The sequence below is a fragment of the Bufo bufo genome, chromosome 9, assembly GCF_905171765.1.
Source record: "Bufo bufo chromosome 9, aBufBuf1.1, whole genome shotgun sequence".
NCBI lineage: Eukaryota > Metazoa > Chordata > Amphibia > Anura > Bufonidae > Bufo > Bufo bufo.
Window position 1 is genome coordinate 51754719 of NC_053397.1, and position 21954 is coordinate 51776672.

At 42.8% G+C, this 21954-nt stretch overlaps 1 protein-coding gene across 1 annotated transcript in view; it reads left to right on the forward strand.

The window, feature by feature from the left end:
• The window catches only part of ABCA4 (ATP binding cassette subfamily A member 4), a 208005-nt gene that overhangs the window by 32360 nt on the left and 153691 nt on the right, over positions 1–21954 (forward strand). Inside the window, 1 exon segment of the mRNA XM_040408736.1 lies at positions 3139–3336. Within this exon segment, the coding sequence (XP_040264670.1) occupies positions 3139–3336 (198 nt within the window).

The window sequence follows — 21954 nt, forward strand, 5'->3', positions numbered from 1 at the left end:
TTACAAGGGGAACTGGAGTGCAGCAAATGCAGCAGTGGACCGAAGGAATAGGAACCAAAAGACAGGGAGCAGGTAAGTACGCTTTCCTCAACAGGTCCGGGAGAATAGAGGGTGACCAAAAAACTGGTTACCACAGTACATGTATATTCATAGTGAATGACATGTATTTTATCAATTTGGTGAAAGTCTAACACCCCTGCAAAAGTAGAATAAAATGACATAGTAATTTGGGTCGATTTGCACACATACCATGGCAAATTTATACAATTATCTTAATTTTTGAAATTGCTGTCAAGTACTGTTCCACTTTAGTTAAGATGCTTCTAACTGGACGTGCAGTTTGGAAATCCAAATATTCCTGCCTCCCTTTTGCAATCATTTTTCCCCCCATGGGGACAATTCAGAATATAAATACATGAAACTGGCTCCTTAATATAGGAAATTGACTCTGGGCTGAAACCTGAGATTGCTTGCCATTTGGCAATAAGAAATGAAATAATGTCTTGAGAGTTTGAGCTTGTGCATTGATCGCGCGGTGTTGGCCTCTCTGGTACAGACGTTGTCTAATGACTGTCTGTCTCCGTATTGCTGAACATGCTGTGAATGCTGGTATTATGCCTGAGCCCAATCGCTTCAGTCATCTCTCTCAGCCAAGCATACATTTATACTTAAAATGAGAACCAGTAATAGGTAACCGAATCCAGCCAGGCTGACATTAGTTCCACTCTGATGATTCCTCATTTCCCATATTGATTCGTAACAAAGGACATTCCATTATGTTCTGAGCAGATAAATATGTCCACTGTACGCACGAGGTCTATTACCTTGTTTGCCAGACTAATCGTGGCCTACTGATAACACTTTCACTGACTGAAATGCTAAGATCAAGTGATCACTTTCTGACACGTTAACTACTTTGGGTTTCTCAGGACAAACCCATTGATAGGAAGTCTATTAAAAGTTTGGACTTATGCTACAATTATGCGTAAAGAGCTGAACTTCCCCTGGTTCATATGAGCGGAAGATAATAAAAAGTGTCTGTAGATGTTTTAAAATGGAAAAGCATGATCCATGAACCATGGCAAGTGTGACTTTGGCTTTTGCGACTGATGACATCCACTGAAGTGAATGGAAATACAGGTGAAATGATTACTTAGTAGGCCTCTTTCACATGTCCGTGTCCATGATGATATCCATTCTGAGATGGTCAGTGGTTCATCCGTGAAGATGCCAGGGAAGAATCCGTGTTTGGTCCGTGAGTCCTTTTTTACCCTCCGTGTGTCATACGTATTCCAGGGACTCTGCTAGGCTGAAAATTAACATTCAGAACATCTCCTAGCAAAAAATCCTTGAAAACCAAGGACCAAACACGGATGGCATCTGTGTTGTGTCCATGGTTATTACGGCTCATAGATTAAAATGTGCGTGAGAGATCCATAATCATGGACCAAAATAGGGCATGCTTTCGTGGTGTCACCACGGACCCGTAGTCTATGGAAAACTACTGATGTGTGAATACACACGTCAAAGTCAATGGGTATGTGTGCTGTCCATGGAGACTACGGATAGCACAATTTCATATTTCTCTGACGTTAGAAAGAGGCCTTACAAAGGAGATCCCTGAGTGATAGCAGTTAGTTCTTGGTGACCCCACCAGCAGACCTGTGTAGGGAAAACCAAATTGCAAAATCAAAATCAGCACCTTCTGGCTGCACAATTATGGCCATACTCACGTCTTTGTATCCTTATCCACACATGGATTATCTGCAATCCATATCCCCTTGTGTGCATAGCATACTACACCAACACTCCCTTCCATGCCAGTCCTGGATTTGCTAAACATGCCACAATTTCCCCATACACATAAGACCCCATTCACACAATCATATTCCGCAAAAAATGCAGATCGGATGGGCAGGGGTGCTCCACCAATAAGGCCAATTAGGGCGATTGCCTCAGGCAGCACCAGGTAGGGGCAAGAGAGTAACAGCCAAAGGGCCATGGGCTGAAGGGAAGGGGTTAGGTTAAGAAATTGCCATTGGGGAGGGAGGGGCGCCATTTCAGTTTTCGCCTCAGGCAGCAGAAAGGCTAGGTGCACCCCTTTGGATGCGGACCCATTCATTTCAATGGGGCCACAAAATATGTGGACAGCACATCATGTGCTGTCCACATCCATATGTCCGTTCAGCAGCCCCGCAAAAAAAATAAAACTAAAACATGTCCCATTCTTGTCCATTTTGCAGACAAGAATAGGCATTTGTAACATAGGGCACACGGCCACTGTCCTTGTTTTACAGAGCACAAAACAGACATGGCCGTGTGAATGGGGCCTCATGGTCAAGTTCTGGGACCTAAAGTGCTGCGTGGGCTAAAAAATGTTACAGGCTTTCCAAGCCAGGCCACATGGCCTTGTATTATTTCATAATGCTTACCTGCATCCAGGGATGATAACAAGGCGTTCAGCGTTTAGGATCCATCCTCACTTTTTATCCTAGTAAAAATTCAGAAATGCATATAAATCGTTCCATCATGATGCAATCTGTTCTAGTCCTGAATGTGTTTTTCACTATTTTGAAGGAGTATTACACTGCAAACATTGTTAATGCGTATACAAGCAATGACCATTAAAGGGATTAACCCATACATTTAAAACACTTTTTACTCACATATTTGGAGGACTTTCTTCCCTTTCTGTGGGTGGGCATCAGCTCATCAAGCATCTGCATTGCAATCAGCTTTTGTTCACCCCTGTCTTTTCTGCATACAAAATAGTCCCTCACATGTAGCCCTGGAGAGTCATTGAATGTTATTCCCCTGCAGTTCCTTTCTCCACTGTCTAGAGAGATAGCTACTGTATATACCTTTATGAATTTAAAAGTATGGATGAATGAATGAAAGGTGTCTGTTCTGCATCACCTGCTTCTCTATGAGATCACTATGCCAGCAATGAAATGAGGAAGTAGAGATCTAGAAAGCTACTGAGCATGTCAGTCCACCACTGAATGCAGTAGAAGGTGGATCAGAAGGGTAAACAGCAGAGGGCGCTTCCATTTTATTAAAATGAAATGTACATTAGAAAAAAGGTCATGGTTTTGTGAATCTAATAAGGTTGTTTTTTTTCCCATTTTCTCTCTTTAGTTTGCATTTGGTATACCGGACCTGTCTCTGAAGGACATAGCGTGCAGCCAGAGTCTCCTGGATCGATTCATCATATTCGGCAGTCGCAGAGCAATGCATACAGTGCGTAATGCAATGTGTGTCTTGTCCCAGCAGAGGTTACAGAGAATAGAAGATGTGCTGTATGCTAATATTGATTTTTTCAAAGTGTTCGAAATTGTAAGTATTCTCCTTCCTTCTAGTAGGGCAAGCTACTTGATAATATAGAAAGTGTTGGAAGGTCTAGCTTACATAATTAGAAAATATTTAAGTCAATGTATGCAATTTCATAGGTTAGGCTAAAATTAATGGCACAAAAGCTATATAATAAAAAAATGAAAGACATGCAATATATCTAGACCTGGCTAACAGCTCTCTAATTGGCAAACTTTTTCATACTAGTCTTTTCACTTCCACTGCAGACATTATGGTTACCACATTACAGTAATATGCAACTTAGTATATTAGCCCCTCCCCAGAGGAGCACAAGGAAAGATGGAAGGATTAAAGACAGACAAACTTGAGAATGTATATTAAGTGGAGATGAGCGAATCGATTCTAAACTGATCAGATGCAACCCAAATTTTCTAAAAATCAGAAATTTATCTAAATCTTAATTTTTGGTGATTGAATTTAAGTGAATTTTGGAGAGAGTGAGATAAAAAATTTATTTTAGAAAAAAGTGCAAAACAGGAGAAATAATATAAGTCTTAGGAGACCTCAGTGTCATACACAAATTTTCAGGCCAATTTGAGCACTTTCACTTTGGGTAGAATTAATTTGAACCCGAATCGAATTAGTCCCCAAATCAGCAGAATGGAACCTGAGTCGAATATTAATAAAATAAAACAGTTTTTGACTGAAGCCTTTATAACAGTGGTGGCGAACCTATGGCACGGGTGCCAGAGGCGGCACTCAGAGCCCTCTCTGTGGGCACCCGCACCCTGGAAGATGTCTACGGTGTACCAATATGCCTTAGACTTCTCCTGCCATTCATCAGCGCAGGCTATTATAGCTAAATGATAAAGTACATGGAAGACATATTATATTGCACTGTAGTATTCAGATTAAATGGTCGTGTTGGCACTTTGCAATAAGTAAGTGGGTTTTGGGTTGCAGTTTGGGCACTCAGTCTGTAAAAGGTTCACCATCACTGCTTTATAACATGCATGAGTGACATGTCCGATTAGTGAGAGGTAATAGCTGAGCTTCTCGAGAATTAAAGGTTCACTGTGTAAATGCAGCCATTGAAATCAATAAGAGTTACTAAAACCTCCATTTGTTTCATGACCTGCAGAGCCACCAAGTAGTTTTTTGATTTAATGGGGGTTCCTACTGCCAGAATAACCAAGGGCTTTGGCTCCATTTGACAGCATTTATCAAGCATTTGTGACTGACATATAAAAAGTGTCAACCTATTAGTTCGATTCTCTTAAAAACATATTCTCAGTATTGTACATTCCAATGTCCTGCACAACATGTACGTGGTATGTAATGTCGGGGGCAGAAAAATAGTGTTCCCACCACCGACTAAATGTCATTTAAAAAGTGTTCGAAAATGTGAAATTTATTCATTCAGTTCCTCTTGATAATGTGATACTGATATTTTTTCTTTAAGGCTACTTTCAGACTTGCGTTTTTGCTGGATCCTGCAGGGTTCAGCAAAACTGCTTCCGTTACTGATAATACAACCGCCTGCATCCGTTATTAACAGATCCGGTTGTATTATCTTTAACATAGCCAAGACGGATCCGTCATGAACTCCATTGAAAGTCAATGGGGGACAGATCTGTTTTCTATTGTGTCAGATAGTGTCAGAGAAAACGGATCCATCCCCATTGACTTGTATTGTGGGTCATGACGGATCCGCCTTGCTCTGCAACCCAGGGCGGAAAGCAAACTGCAGCATGCTGCAGTTTGCTTTCCGGTATGAGAACGGAACAGAATGCATTTTGGAGCACTCCGTTCTGTTCAGTTATGTTTTGTCCCCATTGACAATGAATGAGGACAAAACGGAAGCGTTTTTTACCGGTATTGAGACCCCCTGACGGATCTCAATACCGTAAAATATGAACGCTAGTGTGAAAGTAGCCTAAGATAGAACAGGATAGGTGCATGTGGGACACCAATGCAATAATTGGATGACAATTAATCTTTTCTGATAGGGGAACTATGACAATGTTTGATCATTGGGGGTCCGACCTCTGGGCTCCCGGATAATCATCATAATTAGTGATGAGCGATATTATTAAAAATTACATTCGGCTGCTTTGCCAAACTTCAACAAGAAATTTGATTCGTACAAATCGCATTCCATTGTATGTAGCGGGCACAATGATGGGGAACGATGATTGCGCCGCCCCTGTCATTGAATCCCTCAGATGCTGTGTTCAACTCTGATTGCGGCATCTCAGAGTCACATTGAGGCCGTTCAGGGGTTAATCAGGGTTTAAAGAAACAAATACTTACCTCATCCATTTGATTTCAGATAGGCCGCCACAGTCATCTTGATTGAAGAAAACGCACCAAATCTTGCGTGCGTCATCACTGATGTTGTCACCATGCCCGGCCAGCATGATGACGTGGTGAGACGTCAGTGCGTGCAAGATTTGACGCGCTTTCTTCAATCAAGATTATATTTTTATGTATATTTTCTGTATATGTAAAAGTATATTTTTATGTTTTTTTTTTACCATTTCCGGCAAAATTGATTTGTTACCACAAAGCGCGGGGAAAATCGTCTTTGCGACAAATCAAATTTTTCCTGAAATTTTGATTGAAATCCTCTTCGTTAACTTTGATTCGCTCAACACTAATCATAATGAAGGAGCCTCAGAGCTCCTGCAAAGGAATACGATGATTTGCAGTACCAGCACTGATTGTAAGTTTTAGGCACTTCAAACATATTTACATGCAAAGTATTTCATTGTTTTCTGTGAGTGCAACACTTGTGAACCATTGTTTTTGTACATCTTGTCCTAAACATCAAGCATAGTTTTAGGATGAGTAATAATACAGAATTTTAATACTTATTCAAAAAAAATGTACTGTGTATGTTAAAGGAGTTCTTTGGGGAGTGGATTTAAAAAAAAAAATGTCCAGAAAGGGTTAAAAATAAAAAGTAAGCATTGCTGACCTGTCACAGCGCGGTGTGGGTGGTAAACTCCACACCGAACACACGAGGGAAGGAAAAAGGTACAAGATACTATGGAAAGGGGAAAGGTCACTACCTAGTAAACCCCTAAACTGAGCCCTGACTACTAACAGTATGAACAGACCTCAATGGCAGGAATGTTCATACGCAGGAGCCTAGAGCCCTATCTGACCCTAAAGGGCTCTGGAAATAGTGTCAGGACAAAAGATGACCTGTTCCTTCCCAGCTGAAGGAACAGGAGACTCCCTCAGGCCTAATTACAAAAGATAGAGGAATACAACAAACAAGAAATAGGGAAAAGACACTTAACTCCGAAGTACGCAGACAAGCAGGAACTCAGAGGAGAACCAAACACCAGCACTTCCACAACCAGAAAGGAGCTATCCACCACATAGCCTGATGGGTGAGACCAGACTAAATAGAGGAGTTGGAATGACCACTTAAGCTACACCTGAGACAAGAGGTGTGGTCATAACCAGCAACAACACAGAAACAAGTGAAACCAAAGAGGCTGTCAGATCACATCACGTGCAACCAGTCTCTTAGATCTTCTGACCCCTGTCACGGGAGAGACCATGACAGTACCCCTGATTCTACGGGTGGCCTCCGGACACCCAGGACTGACTTTATCCGGATGAGCTCTGTGAAAGGCTTTCACCACACGACTAGCATTAACGTCGGCCGCTGGAACCCACATCCTCTCCTCTGGTCCTTAACCCTTCCAGTGAACGAGATACTGGAGGGATCTACGGAGAATTCGGGAGTCCACTATCCTGGCGATCTGAAATTCCAGATTACCATCCACCATGACAGGAGCGGGAGGCAAGGAGGACGGTTCAACAGGTTCGACATATCTCTTCAACAACGACTTATGGAACACATAATGGACCATTCATGCGTCTCTTGTCAGCCGTACGTTTATACTTGTTGCCCATTTTTTTCTGATTATTTTGAATTTTTTGCCATATAGATGACAAAGAAAAGGAAAATCGTTCCTCTTCAGGTATACCAGAAGTCTCCGTACCAGAAAATGTGCCAAATTGCGGGTAGAACCCATATGCCCCAAAAAATGGCGACTTATCAGTGGACTCCTGTCTACTGTTATTTATGGCAAACTCAGCTAAAGACAAAAATGAAGACCACTCCTCCTGGTTCTCAGAGACAAAACATCTCAAATAGGTCTCCAGATTCTGATTAGTGCGTTCAGTCTGTCCGTTCGGGATGAAAGGCGGAGGAGAAGGACAATTGTACCCCCAGACGAGTACAGAACGCCTTCCAGAATTTGGAAACAAACTATCATTCCCTATCAGACAGACATCACATCAGAAAGAATACCATGTAATTTCGCATATGGCCCCATGCACACAAACGTATTTCGTTTCAGGTTTTTTTTGCAGATAGGATGCAGACCCATTCATTTCAATGGGTCCACAAAAAATGCGGACAGCATGTAGCCAAATCCACAAACACTCGTGCAAGAGTTTTAGCATTAGGTAGACCTGATAATGCTATAAAATGTGCCATCTTACTAAAGCAATCAACAACCACCAAAATCACAGTTTTTCCTGAAGAATTAGGTAAATATGTGATAAAATCCATGGCTAAATGAGTCCAAGGTAGGGACGGATGGGCAATGGAAGTAAATATCCAGAAGGCCGAGTATTTGTCACCTTAGCACGTGCACAAGTACCCAGGGCCGGTGCTACCATAAGGCAGACTAAGCGGCTGCTTTAGGGCGCACCCTGGGGGAGGGCGGAAAAATGAACCTTCTTTATTTATTTTTTTAAATAACTTACTTGTGAGTTGCGGCCCAGCAACGCCGGCCGCCCGCCCCAGCCTGGGTGCGCCGTGCGGCCCCGGCCCTCACTCACAGAGCGGCACGGGCCCGGAAGCACAGCAACACGGTCACAGGGTCAGGCCAGGGGGGTGTGACTGGCCAGTGGTGGCGGGCGGTAGCAGGGACCAGAGTGCACGGCATAAATGTGTTTTAAAAAAATTATTACACAAACAACAATCATAAATGGAGGGGGGGGGGTGGTGACAGTGACATGATGGGAGGAGGGACAATGTCTGTAGTCTGTGACATGGGGGTGGGGCTAGGGCCGGCCGGGGCAGGGATGATGTGCCATGGGGGGGGGGGTGTGACACAATAGGGGGTAATGATGTGATCATGATGTGACACGAAGGGGGTGATGTGACATGGTTTGGAGGTAGAGAAATGTGACATGGATGGAGGGGGAGAAATGTGACATTAAGGAGGAGAAATGTGACATGGAGGGCTGATGTGACATAGGTGATTTGACATGGAGGGGGTAAAATGTGACATTGAGGCCTTGAGGGGGAGAAATCTGACATGGGGGTGATGTGACAGAGGGGATTATGTAAAAAAAGAGGGGGAGAAATGTGACATGGAGGGGAGGAAATGTGATATAAAGGGGGAGAAATGTGACATAGGGGGTGATTTGACATGGAGGGGGAGAAATGTGACATGGGGAGCTGATGGCTTACATGGGGGTATGATGGCTTACATAGGGGGCTGATGGCTGACATGGGGGGCTAATGGCTGACATGGGGGAATAATGGCTGACATGGGGGGCTGATGGCTAAAATGGGAGGCTGATGGCTAAAATGGGAGGCTGATGGCTGACATGGGGGGCTGATGGCTGACATGGGAGGCTAATGGCCGACATGGGGGGCTGATGTCTGACATGGGGGTCTGATCTGAGGCATTGGGGGTCTGATCTGAGGTCTGATTAACATTGGGGGTCTGATTGCTGGTCTGACCTGAGGTGTAATGGAAAAAAAAAAAATCTTATTATCCTCCTCTAAAACCTAGGTGCGTCTTAGAGGGCGAAAAATACAGTCCTCAAACCAGCAATTGTCTAAAGCAAAGAGAAGATACCAGGACCACACAGAGGAGAAGCCAGCTGCTGCAGACAGGACCAGGGCCAGGTGAGCTGCAAGGGGGGGGCGCCAAAATGTAGCTTTGCTTATGTTGACAAAAATCCTTGCACCGGCCCTGCAAGTACCACAAGCAGACATATAGTCCTCAACACACCTACGCAACCCCGGCCACCAGAATCTACGAGAGATGAGATCGACAGTGGATCTGCTCCCAGGGTGTCCTGTGACAACCGTACAGTGATGTTCCTCGAACACCTTGTGATGCAATTCAGAAGGAACAAACAACTTCCCCAGAGGACAAGAATTCGGTGCCTCTCCCTGGGCCTCCAACACCTCTGCCTCAAGGTTGGGATATAGGGCGGATATAACTACCCCTTCAGACAATATCGGACCAGGATCTTCCGAATCCCCCCCCCCCCCCCCCAAGGAAAGCTACGCAACAAAGCATCAGCCTTGACGTTCTTAACCCCAGGGCGATAGGTGACAATGAAATAAATCTGGTAAAGAACAACAACCATCTGGCCTGCCTTGGGTTCAGTCGTTTAGCTGACTCCAGATATGCCAGATTTTTGGGCTCAGTAAGCACAGTAATTGCTCCTTCAAACCAATGACACCACTCCTCAAAAACCAACTTAATGGCTAGCAACTCTCTATTACCCACATCATAATTCCTTTCTGCAGCTTAGTTTCTTAGAGAGGAATGCACATGGGTGCCATTTACTAGGTGAAGGACCCTGTGACACCCCTACCTTGGATGCGTCAATGCACCAGTATAGGAGCAGAAGCAAAACATTCCTTCACCACAGAAAAAGCTTGTAATGCCGCATCAGACCAGACTGAGATATCCGAACTTTTCCTAGTCATGTCCGTTAAAGGTTTAACCACAGTCGAGTAGTTCAAAATTAATTTACGGTAGTATTTGGTGAACCCCAAAAACCGCATAAGCGCTTTCAGATTTTCGGGTCGATCCCAGCCCAACACAGCACGGACCTTCTCTGGATCCATATGAAAACCTGAAGATGAGAGTAGGTAACCGAGGAATTGCACTTCCTGAACTGCAAATACACACTTCTCCATCTTAGCATACAATTTATTCTCTCTTAGGATCTGTAACACCTGTCTCACGTGATCCTGATGAGTCTCCATATCTGGAGAATAAATTAGTATGTCATCCAGGTACACAACAACAAACCTCCCCACCAGATGATGAAAGATATCATTAACAAAATGCTGGAAAACCGCAGGAGCATTAGTTAACCCAAATAGCATGACCAGACTCTCAAAATGACCCTCTGGGCTATTAAATGACGTCTTCCATTCATCCCCTTCCTTTATCCTGACCAGTTTATATGCCCCCCTTATGTCCAAATTGGAGAACACCTTGGCATCGAAGATCTGGTTAAACAAGTCAGGAATCAAAGGAAGGGGGTACGGGTCACGGACCGTAATTCGATTGAGCTCACAGAAGTCCAGACATGGCCTAAGAGTTCTGTCTTTCTTCTTAATCAAGAAAAACCCTGCTGCCACTGGGGACTTGGAAGGTCTAATATGTCCCTTAGCCCAACTTTCGGAAATATACTCTCGCATGGCCACTCTTTCAGGTTTAGAAAGGTTATATAACCTATATTTGGGCAACTTCCCCCCCGGGAATAAGATTGAGAGGACCATGATATTCCCGTTGTGGGGGTAAATCGTGGCAACCACTCAGAAAATACATCAGAAAAATCAGAAATGAAAGAGGAAACAACTTTAGTGGTCAAGACAGAAAAAGATGTATTAAGACAGTTGTCCATGCAATAATCACTCCAATTGAGAATCTGTCTCGCTTTCCAGTCAATGGTAGGATTATGTTTGCTCAACCATGGTAAAACCAGAACCAACGGAGCAGGCAGACCCTCCAGCACAAAACACGAAATGGATTCCTGATAAAAATCACCCACTCTTAAACAGATGTCCTGCACCATCTGTGACAAACATTTCTGAGTAAGTGGTGCGGAGTTCATTGCAAACACCGAAATATTTTTCTCTAATGCACTTGCTGTCAACCCATGCAAACAGACAAACTGACCATCAACTAGGTTAACCCCTGCCCCACTGTCAATAAATACCTCAATTCCCACAGTTTTGGAGTCTAGTGCCACCTCGACAGAAAGGATAAATCGGGTATTACCAGTAAATGACAAAAGTAAGTTCTCTGACTCCCCACCCACACCACCAAGAGTAAGATGGGAATAAAACATTTTTTTTTTGTTTTCACCTTGATGCTGAACGTAAGGACAAACATTAACAAAATGTCCCCTTTTTCCACAGAAAAAACATACTCCCTTCTTATGACTAAAACTCTTGCAAGCAGGCCCAGGGGTAGCTCCCCCTAACTGCATAGGTTCGTCACCAGGCATAAACTTAGAAGTCACTCCATCCAAGGTGTCAAAGGAAGCCACCATGTTATATGATAGTTCGTCCTGAGATTGAGGGACCTTAGATCTCTCTCTCAGACATCTATCCATACGTACAGCAAGGGACATAGCTGCTTCCAGTGAATCAGGATTTTTGTGAAAGGCCAAGGTGTCCTTTAGCCTCTCAGACAATCCCTGACAGAACTGACTACGGAGAGCTGACTCTGTATCTGTAGCCCATCTCTTAAATTCAGAGCAATAGATCTCCGCAGAACGCTCTCCCTGTCCAATGTTAATCAGGATTTAAAGAAACAAAGTACAGTAAATACTCACCTCATCCATTTGATTTCAGAGAGGCCGCAAGGGCCATCTTGATTGAAGAAGTTGCCACGGCGATCTTGATTGAAGAAAATGTGTCAGATCACATCACATGCAGCCAGTCTCTTAGATCTTCTGACCCCTGTCATGGGAGAGACCGTGACATGACCTCACTGATTCCTGCTGCTGCCGGTGCTGCTGTAGCCCCCGCTGCTCTCCACTTCCTGGACACACATGCAACAGCTGGAAATGCCTGTCCAGCCAATCACTGTCTGCAACAGTCACCGCTTCAACTAGTGATTGGCTGAGCAGACATTTCCAACCATTTCCCGTGTTGGGGTCAGAAACTAGAGAGTAGCTTCAGAATCATAATAGCAAGCATTTTTGGACTATGTTTACTTCATATGATAATTTTTAGTATTAAAGGGAACCTGTCACCATGAAAATGCAGTGCAATCTGCAGGCAGCATGTTATAGAGCAGGAGGAGCTGAGCAGATTGATATATAGTTTTGTGGGAAATGAGTCAGTATAACTTGTATTTCATTCAATTAAATCCCTATTCATTCTGTGGTTTAAAGTCAAGGAGGTCCTACTGTGAATGTGAACACATATTTTGTCCCTTATAAGAAACTATTTCAGGCCACAGAAAGGTTCAGATTGACTGACAATAAGTGCAGAAAAAACATTCTAATGTTCTTGTCCTGAGATCTTTCCAGAAACACAAACTTAGGCTACTTTCACACTAGCGGTAATATTTTCCGGTACTGAGATCCATCATAATGGCTCAATACCGGGGACCCATTCATTGTCAATGGGGACAAAACGTAACTGAACAGAACGGTATGCTCCAAAATACATTCCGTTCCATTTGGTTCCATTCCCATACCAGAGAGCAAACCGCAGCATGTGGAGCAAGACGGATCCGTCATGACCCACAATGCAAGTCAATGGGGACGGTTTTCTCTGACACAATCTGACACAATAGAAAACGGATCCGTCCCCCATTGACTTTCAATGGAGTTCATGACGGATCCATCTTGGCGATTTTAAAGATAATACAGCCGGATCCATTCATAATGGATGCAGATGGTTGTATTATCACCCTGCCGGATCCAGCAAAAACACTAGTATGAAAGTAGCCTTAAGGGTTGAGTGAGCTCTCCAAGGTAGGGTGCCATAAGTATAAACGAACTCTTCTGGTTAAAACAATATTCCTGCCAAGGCTACTGATTGCACAGGCTGGGTTTTTATCCAATGCTCCAACTATGAATACATGGTTAAATCTTGTTAGTAAGCTATGAATATATTTTATATAAACAAAGAAACTCTGAGGATAAATGGTTTAAGGTATGGGGAGAATGGAATTCCTACTTTTTCCTACTTCAATTTTTCCACTATGCCCGTTCCCTTTTTTTTTTTTTTTTAGAGGGGATGGGAGACACATCACAAAGGGGTGGGAACTAGGGAGGGAATGGAGGAAGGGGGGGGGGGGGGGTCAGAGTATAGAAATTATAATTTTGATGTATCATTTTGTATGGAATTAATATTGCTTAATAAAAATGTATAAAAAGAAAAAGTAGCCTTAAGGGTTACCTGCTGGTTATATGACATAGACTCAAATTGGGTCTTTTTAAGACTCCAAAAATGGCCAGTTTAAGGTGAATCTGTCTAGTGACCAATACTTTTTAAGATAGAACTCTGGAGAAAACATGAACATTTAGGTGCAGAACCTGTGCCAAACACTTCTAACTTCACAGGCCACCACTAACTCTCCATGGAGTAGTGTCTTGATCTACCCTGCTATTTGCTTTAAGAAATATCCCTGATATACTGTATACATAGTTGCCAACAGTCCCGAGTTTTGAGGGACTGTCACTAATTTACAGAAACATTATCAGCAAATTTGGGCTGTTCCAGGTCAAAATTGGCTGGGGCTCATGGAAGCTCTTCCCATAAGTGGACATTACTGGGTGGGTTTGGGGGTGTTCCCAGGGCAGAATTTGCCTATCCAAAATTTATTAACAACAATTTTGTAAGTATGTGTATATGGTAGGAGGAGTATTTACCTGGAGCAGGACAAGCTCTCAGAATGCACATGGTAGACTTTTCAGAATGTATCCCACCACCCTTGATCCCTAAAATTCACCATGACAGTTAGATGTAAAATAATTTCTCTAATTCCCCTTATTGCACTTTTCTCCACCAGTTTTAGAGTACTTATTTAGAAAAATAGTCCGAAGTCCACAAATTGCTCCTGCACTGGCACCCTAGGCTGCAGTCTACTCTGCCTACCCCTTGTTCTCTACCTTGTACTCATGCCACTTCTTGTAGGTGCCTTGCTGAGGAAGCAGATAGGAGGAATTTCAAGATATCTACATCCTAAAAAATTATTACAGGGGTTAGGATCAGTCCTAAAGGTAACTGTATTTTCTGTTTTTAGCTACAGATACATTTTAAGGCATATCGGATGAATTTTTCTACTTGAATACTGGTCTGGGTGCTTTTTTTACACAAATAGTTCAGAAAAGAAAACAAGTCCTGTTTATAGGCTATCTTTTGATAGGAAAAGGAAGCATATTTGTGTTGGCGCAGAACACAGCGAGTCACATTGGTACCTGCGGAGTAGAGAAGGATTCTAGTGCTGGTATCTGGTTTGCTCAGCTGTAGCTGGTAAAGTGAGCCTCTGTCTGGACCTCCGCTGTTATTACAGCTGTCAGCTTCATTCCGCTTATTTCACAAAAGGGACGACTGCGGCTACGGCATGTGCACCCCGAGAGACGCATGAACAGAAATCATTTTCTGTTCTATTGACACATTTACAATATCATTTCCTTCTATAACTCAGTCTTGTTGTTTTTTTAAGGCTACTTTCACACTTGCGTTGTTAATTCCGGTATTGAGATCCGTCAGATGCTATTAATACCGGAATTAAACTGATCCATTTTGATTGTGCACATCAGGATCCTCTGCCGGTTCTCAATATCGGAAAACAACAACGCAAGTGTGAAAGTAGCCTAAAGGGAAAACCAGTTTCCAAGTAATCATACCACCATGTGGGGTAAGTGTACTAAAACATAGATTTTTTTATGAAATCTGGCCCTCCAATCCTGAAAAGGGCTTCTTTTTATGTATTTTTTTAAAGTAGGTTTTTGGTGCACCATTGCTCCATTATTAATGCCACCCAGGCCTCCCCTTCTTGTTTTCTTATCAGTCTCTGAGATTTCAGAGTCAGTAGAGGTGGCAAAGAGGACGCTGGGTGCACTGAAAGGAATGACCCTGCCCACGGTGCACTGAAAACCTTATTTGCATAAATATAAAAAAAAAACATTTCTCATGATTTAATGGACCAGATTTCCCCAATAGAGGTATATTTATGTTTCAGGACACCTACCCTACATGGCAATATGCTTACTTTGAAACCAATTTTGGAGGTGTCCATTGTTCAAACACACACACATATATGTATACACACACATACATATACACACACACACACACATACATATATGCACACCATATATGCACACATACACATATACACACACACACATACATATACACACACACACACATATACAGTCGTGGCCAAAAGTTTTGAGAATGACACAAATATTAGTTTTCACAAAGTTTGCTGCTAAACTGCTTTTAGATCTTTGTTTCAGTTGTTTCTGTGATGTAGTGAAATATAATTACACGCACTTCATACGTTTCAAAGGCTTTTATCGACAATTACATGACATTTATGCAAAGAGTCAGTATTTGCAGTGTTGGCCCTTCTTTTTCAGGACCTCTGCAATTCGACTAGGCATGCTCTCAATCAACTTCTGGGCCAATTCCTGACTGATAGCAACCCATTCTTTCATAATCACTTCTTGGAGTTTGTCAGAATTAGTGGGTTTTGTTTGTCCACCCGCCTCTTGAGGATTGACCACAAGTTCTCAATGGGATTAAGATCTGGGGAGTTTCCAGGCCATGGACCCAAAATGTCAATGTTTTGGTCCCCGAGCCACTTAGTTATCACTTTTTTGCCTTATGGCACGGTGCTCCATCGTACTGGAAAATGCATTGTTCTTCACCAAACTGTTGTTGGATTGTTGGAAGAAGTTGCTGTTGGAGGGTGCTTTGGTACCATTCTTTATTCATGGCTGTGTTTTTGGGCAAAATTGTGAGTGAGCCCACTCCCTTGGATGAGAAGCAACCCCACACATGAATGGTCTCAGGATGCTTTACTGTTGGCATGACACAGGACTGATGGTAGCGCTCACCTTTTCTTCTCCGGACAAGCCTTTTTCCAGATGCCCCAAACAATCGGAAAGAGGCTTCATCGTAGAATATGACTTTGCCCCAGTCCTCAGCAGTCCATTCACCATACTTTCTGCAGAAGATCAATCTGTCCCTGATGTTTTTTTTGGAGAGAAGTGGCTTCTTTGCTGCCCTTCTTGACACCAGGCCATCTTCCAAAAGTCTTCGCCTCACTGTGCGTGCAGATGCGCTCACACCTGCCTGCTGCCATTCCTGAGCAAGCTCTGCACTGGTGGCACTCCGATCCCGCAGCTGAATCCTCTTTAGGAGACGATCCTGACGCTTACTGGACTTTCTTGGACGCCCTGAAGCCTTCTTAACAAGAATTGAACCTCTTTCCTTGAAGTTCTTGATAATCCTATAAATTGTTGATTGAGGTGCAATCTTAGTAGCCACAATATCCTTGCCTGTGAAGCCATTTTTATGCAACGCAATGATGGCTGCACGCGTTTCTTTGCAGGTCACCATGGTTAACAATGGAAGAACAATGATTTCAAGCATCACCCTCCTTTTAACATGTCAAGTCTGCCATTTTAACCCAATCAGCCTGACATAATGATCTCCAGCCTTGTGCTCGTCAACATTCTCACCTGAGTTAACAAAATGATTACTGAAATGATCTCAGCAGGTCCTTTAATGACATCAATGAAATGCAGTGGAAATGTTTTTTTGGGATTAAGTTAATTTTCATGGCAAAGAAGACTATGCAATTCATCTGATCACTCTTTATAACATTCTGGAGTATATGCAAATTGCTATTATAAAAACATAAGCAGCAACTTTTCCAATTTCCAATATTTATGTAATTCTCAAAACTTTTGGCCACGACTGTACACAAACACATACAGTACAGACCAAAAGTTTGGACACACCTTCTCATTCAAAGAGTTTTCTTTACTTTCATGACTATGAAAATTGTAGATTCACACTGAAGGCATCAAAACTATGAATTAACACATGTGGAATTATATACATAACAAACAAGTGTGAAACAACTGAAAATATGTCATATTCTAGGTTCTTCAAAGTAGCCACCTTTTGCTTTGATTACTGCTTTGCACACTCTTGGCATTCTCTTGATGAGCTTCAAGAGGCAGTCCCCTAAAATGGTTTTCACTTCACAGATGTGCCCTGTCAGGTTTAATAAGTGGGATTTCTTGCCTTATAAATGGGGTTGGGACCATCAGTTGCGTTGAGGAGAAGTCAGGTGGATACACAGCTGATAGTCCTACTGAATAGACTGTTAGAATTTGTATTATGGCAAGAAAAAAGCAGCTAAGTAAAGAAAAACGAGTGGCCATCATTACTTTAAGAAATGAAGGTCAGTCAGTCAGCCGAAAAATTGGGAAAACTTTGAAAGTAAGGGCTATTTGACCATGAAGGAGAGTGATGGGGTGCTGCGCCAGATGACCTGGCCTCCACAGTCACCGGACCTGAACCCAATCGAGATGGTTTGGGGTGAGCTGGACCGCAGAGTGAAGGCAAAAGGGCCAACAAGTGCTAAGCATCTCTGGGAACTCCTTCAAGACTGTTGGAAGACAATTTCAGGGGACTACCTCTTGAAGCTCATGAAGAGAATGCCAAGAGTGTGCAAAGCAGTAATCAAAGCAAAAGGTGGCTACTTTGAAGAACCTAGAATATGACATATTTTCAGTTGTTTCACACTTGTTTGTTATGTATATAATTCCACATGTGTTAATTCATAGTTTTGATGCCTTCATAGTCATGAAAATAAAGAAAACTCTTTGAATGAGAAGGTGTGTCCAAACTTTTGGTCTGTACTGTACATATATACACACACACACACATACACACACACTGAAATGATATACAGTTATCACCTATCAGTGTGCATAAAAAATGAGATGTCACATTGAGTGCAGTTTTTTACTTTTTGAGGACCGTGTCACACATAGGGGGAGATTTATCAAAACTGGTGTAAAGTAGAACTGGTTTAGTTGGGCATAGCAACCAATCAGATTGCGCCTTTCATTTTCCAAAGGAGCTCTAAAAATTGAAAGGCAGATTCTGATTGGTTGCTATGGGCAACTAAGCCAGTTCTACTTTACACCAGTTTTGATAAATCTCCCCCATAGTCTTTTTTGGTGTTCTTTAGGCATTATGCATTTTTTTGCTGCATCTTTTAGTTCCAGATGTTATGTGGAAGTCTATAGAAAATATTAAATGTAGGACAAAGAGGCACTTTTTTTGGGGGGGTAGTGACTCTTTCGACACTTGAGCATTTTTTTTGGAGTCAATGGCGTTTTTGAAAATCACAGCATTCTCTAAATGTGGTGTTTTCCCCTTCATTTTCTAGCATTTCTTTCCTATAGAAAGAAACCATTGGTTTATTGCCCCTGCTTGAAAAAACTCAAGGGCTAGTGTGTGTTACAGTTTTCAATAGCATTTTGGCATGGTGGTTTTTTTTTTTTCCCAATGCATTTCTTGCATACTGCTCTGAAGAAGAAGTGACATTAAGGGGGGTACATACTTTCCTATATAAAGCTGGACATGAAAACATCCATGGTCAGGGATTCCAAGCTATATAAAATTCCAGTTGGATCCAACAATCCCCAAGGAAGTATGGTATATTACTAGCAAATGGGGTCTTAGAACCAATATTTTGCAGCAGATCCACAGTGAAATTTATAGCAGCAAAATGTAGCTGTCTATAGGTTCTGCCATTCTTTGCATCCATTTCTAGATATAATAAAAATAGTTACCTAATGATGAAGAGTTAAAAATAAAGTTTACCAATCCTGCCTGAATTAGTGGGCTTTATTTAATTTCTACGTTTTTGTTTTTTTGCAAAAATAAATATTTTTAACGCATATGTGAAAGAAGCCTTAGGCTGCTTTCACATGAGCTTGTTTCGGATCCATACCAGATCGGCATATACAGGATCACTGACAATCTTTGGGAGTTTTCATATGGTTGTATAGCAGAAGACATTGCTCTGTCCCTGGTAATTGTTTTCAGTTGTAACGTTACTCCATATTCATACTTACCAGTTGGTAAAATTAGGACATATAAGCCCCACCCCTAGGAATGCCCCCAAACCTGCTGAAAACACCCATTTTCGGGCAGGGTTTGAGTTAGCCACTCACATTTCAGCGTGAATGTTGCCAGGACTGCCTCTGAACATCAGGGAACGTCCCAGCAAATTCGGGACAGTTGGCAGCTATGCATGTTTACAACATTTAGGGGAGGAAGATTTAGCAAAACTGATGTAAAGAAAAAGTGGCTTAGTTTCCTATAGCAACCAATCAGATTCTACCTTTTCTTTTCCAAAGGAGCTTTGAAAAATGAAAGGTGGAATATGATTGGTTGCTATGGGCAACTAAGCCACTTTTCCTTTACACCAGCTTTGATAAGTAATTTAGAAGATACTGGGCCTCATTTATCAAAACTTGCTTAGTTGCCCATAGCAACCAATCAAGGCTCGTCTTTCATTTTTTCAAAACCCTTTAGGAATTGAAAACTGAGCTCTGATTGGTTGTTATGGGCAACTTTGCCAGTTTTACTGATAGGCAGTTTTGATAAATGAGGATTTTGTGTTTGGGATGAGGTCATGATAAAATGAATATATAACTATGGTAAACCAGGAACCTGTTCACAGCATGGTGCGGTGTCATGTCAGGGGATATTAGAAAATAATTGTTTAATCCTCGAGGAGGGACATATTGTTCCATAAGTCACTCAAAATAGTTTCTCCTCAGGAAAGAAGTTACTCATAAGCTTGGTATCTGAAGGAAGTGTGCTCAATTAGTTATTAGACGGGCTGTGCCAAAGACAACGTTGTAATAAGCAATTTGATTATGCTTCCGTGGGCAAACATGGAAGTAATGGGCAATAAATGGCATTTATCAGTTATTCCTATTGATCATAGTAAAGGCCAAACTGAAAGGGGCAAATGGGCCCTCATCTATTAGAATGTGGAGCCGCCCTCACTCTGGAGGCCCCACTATGCCCATGCATTACAAGGACACTCCCTTGATTTTAATGGGCACTGTGTTATACTTAAAAGGGTTCTCCAAGAATGATTTAAAATGGCCGCCAGCAACCTGTCCTAGAATGCTAGAATGTGAGGAGGACTGGTTGCCTCCACTTGTCTATGGGGGGAGGGGGGGTGAGAGGGTGGTTACACTGTTCTACAATAGATAGTAATGATGTGTTCCTGCCTACGATATGCCATCATGGCTGAGCAGCCTGACAGTAATGCTCACCAATGTGTAGTAAGTGGCAGATCGTAATGTGTGTAGTGAGGCCCCGTCCTCTAACCCCCTTAGGCAGCTCAGCAAGTGGTGCAACCAGTCCTGCTCACATTCTAGGACAGGTTACTGACAGCCATTTTAAATCATTTTGATATTGATGGCCTATCCTCAGGATAGGTCATCAATGTCAAATTAGCAGAGGGCCAACTGACGACATCCCCGCTGATCAGCTGTTAGAAGAGAAATCGGCGTTCCTTGAGCACTTGGTCTTCTTCCTAGGCCAGTGACATCACTGTACATGGGTCCCATGGCCTAGGCACAATTCAGTCCCATTCAAGTCAATGGTTCTGAGCGGCGATACACAGCCGCTATACAATGGACGGCGCTGTTCTTGGTGGGCTGTGAGGAAGTTATGGCACTCACCGGAGCTCCCCCTAAGGCTGGTCCTGGAGGACTACATGCTTGTTGTACAACCTTTCCGAATAGTTTTTTGAAGGTTGCTACAGTGAAATGAATTTAGTAAATATTGAGGGGAAACTGTTTGCTTTAAAGAGGACCTTTCATGGGTCCAGACTTTATAAACTAAGTATCAGGGTATGTAGGGCATACAGTGGGGATCTAATAGCGCTATTTTTTCTGGGCGCTGCTCCGTTTCTCCCGCTGTGGCCCCCTGTATGCTAATTTGCGCATCAGAACAGGGAGGAGGAGACTGGCCTGTTTCTCAGTGGGTGTCTCCTTCTCCCTGGCTGTGAGCTGTCCAATCACAGCAGAGAGCATCACAGCCAGGGAGAAGGTGAGGTTTTTTTTCTTCCTGGCTGTGACGCTCTCCACTGCGATTGGACAGCTCACATCCAGGGAGAAGGAGACGCCCACTGAGAAACAGGCCAGTCTCCTCCTCCCTGTTCCGATGCGAAAATTAGCATACAGGGCGGGAGAATTTAACGAGGGCCACAGCGGGCAAACGGAGCAGCGCCCAGAAAAAATAGTAAGCGCTATTAGATCCCCGCTTTATGCCCTACGTATCCTGATACTTAGTTTATAAAGGCTGGACCCATGAAAGGTCCTCTTTAAGCATTGCTCAATATTAAAAAAAAATATTTACAAGGTGCCAGCTAAGTAAAAGAGGCGGCATTGTATCCTGGTATAAAGAGACTGATTATGCTGAGATTCACAGACAGCTTGGAGGCATATTTTCTGTCAGATTACAAATCACGACGGGCACCGCACGTGTGATATGCACAAACTCTGGAAGCCGTAGTTTGCCATCATGTGACTAACGCTATGAATATGAATGAAGAAACGAGAAGTTGTTGGAGACTCGTGATTTTAGTACTCCTACACAGAAACATGTTCTGACATGGGGCTACTTCAGACTCAAAGCTAAGCACTGAAATGTCCACACATTTTTTGTGACATTAGATAAAATACACAGCAGGGCCACATTTCTTAAAGGGGGTCTCCAGTTGTAATGTCACTGAGTGCGGGTTTCAGAGATGGGTTCCTAACAAT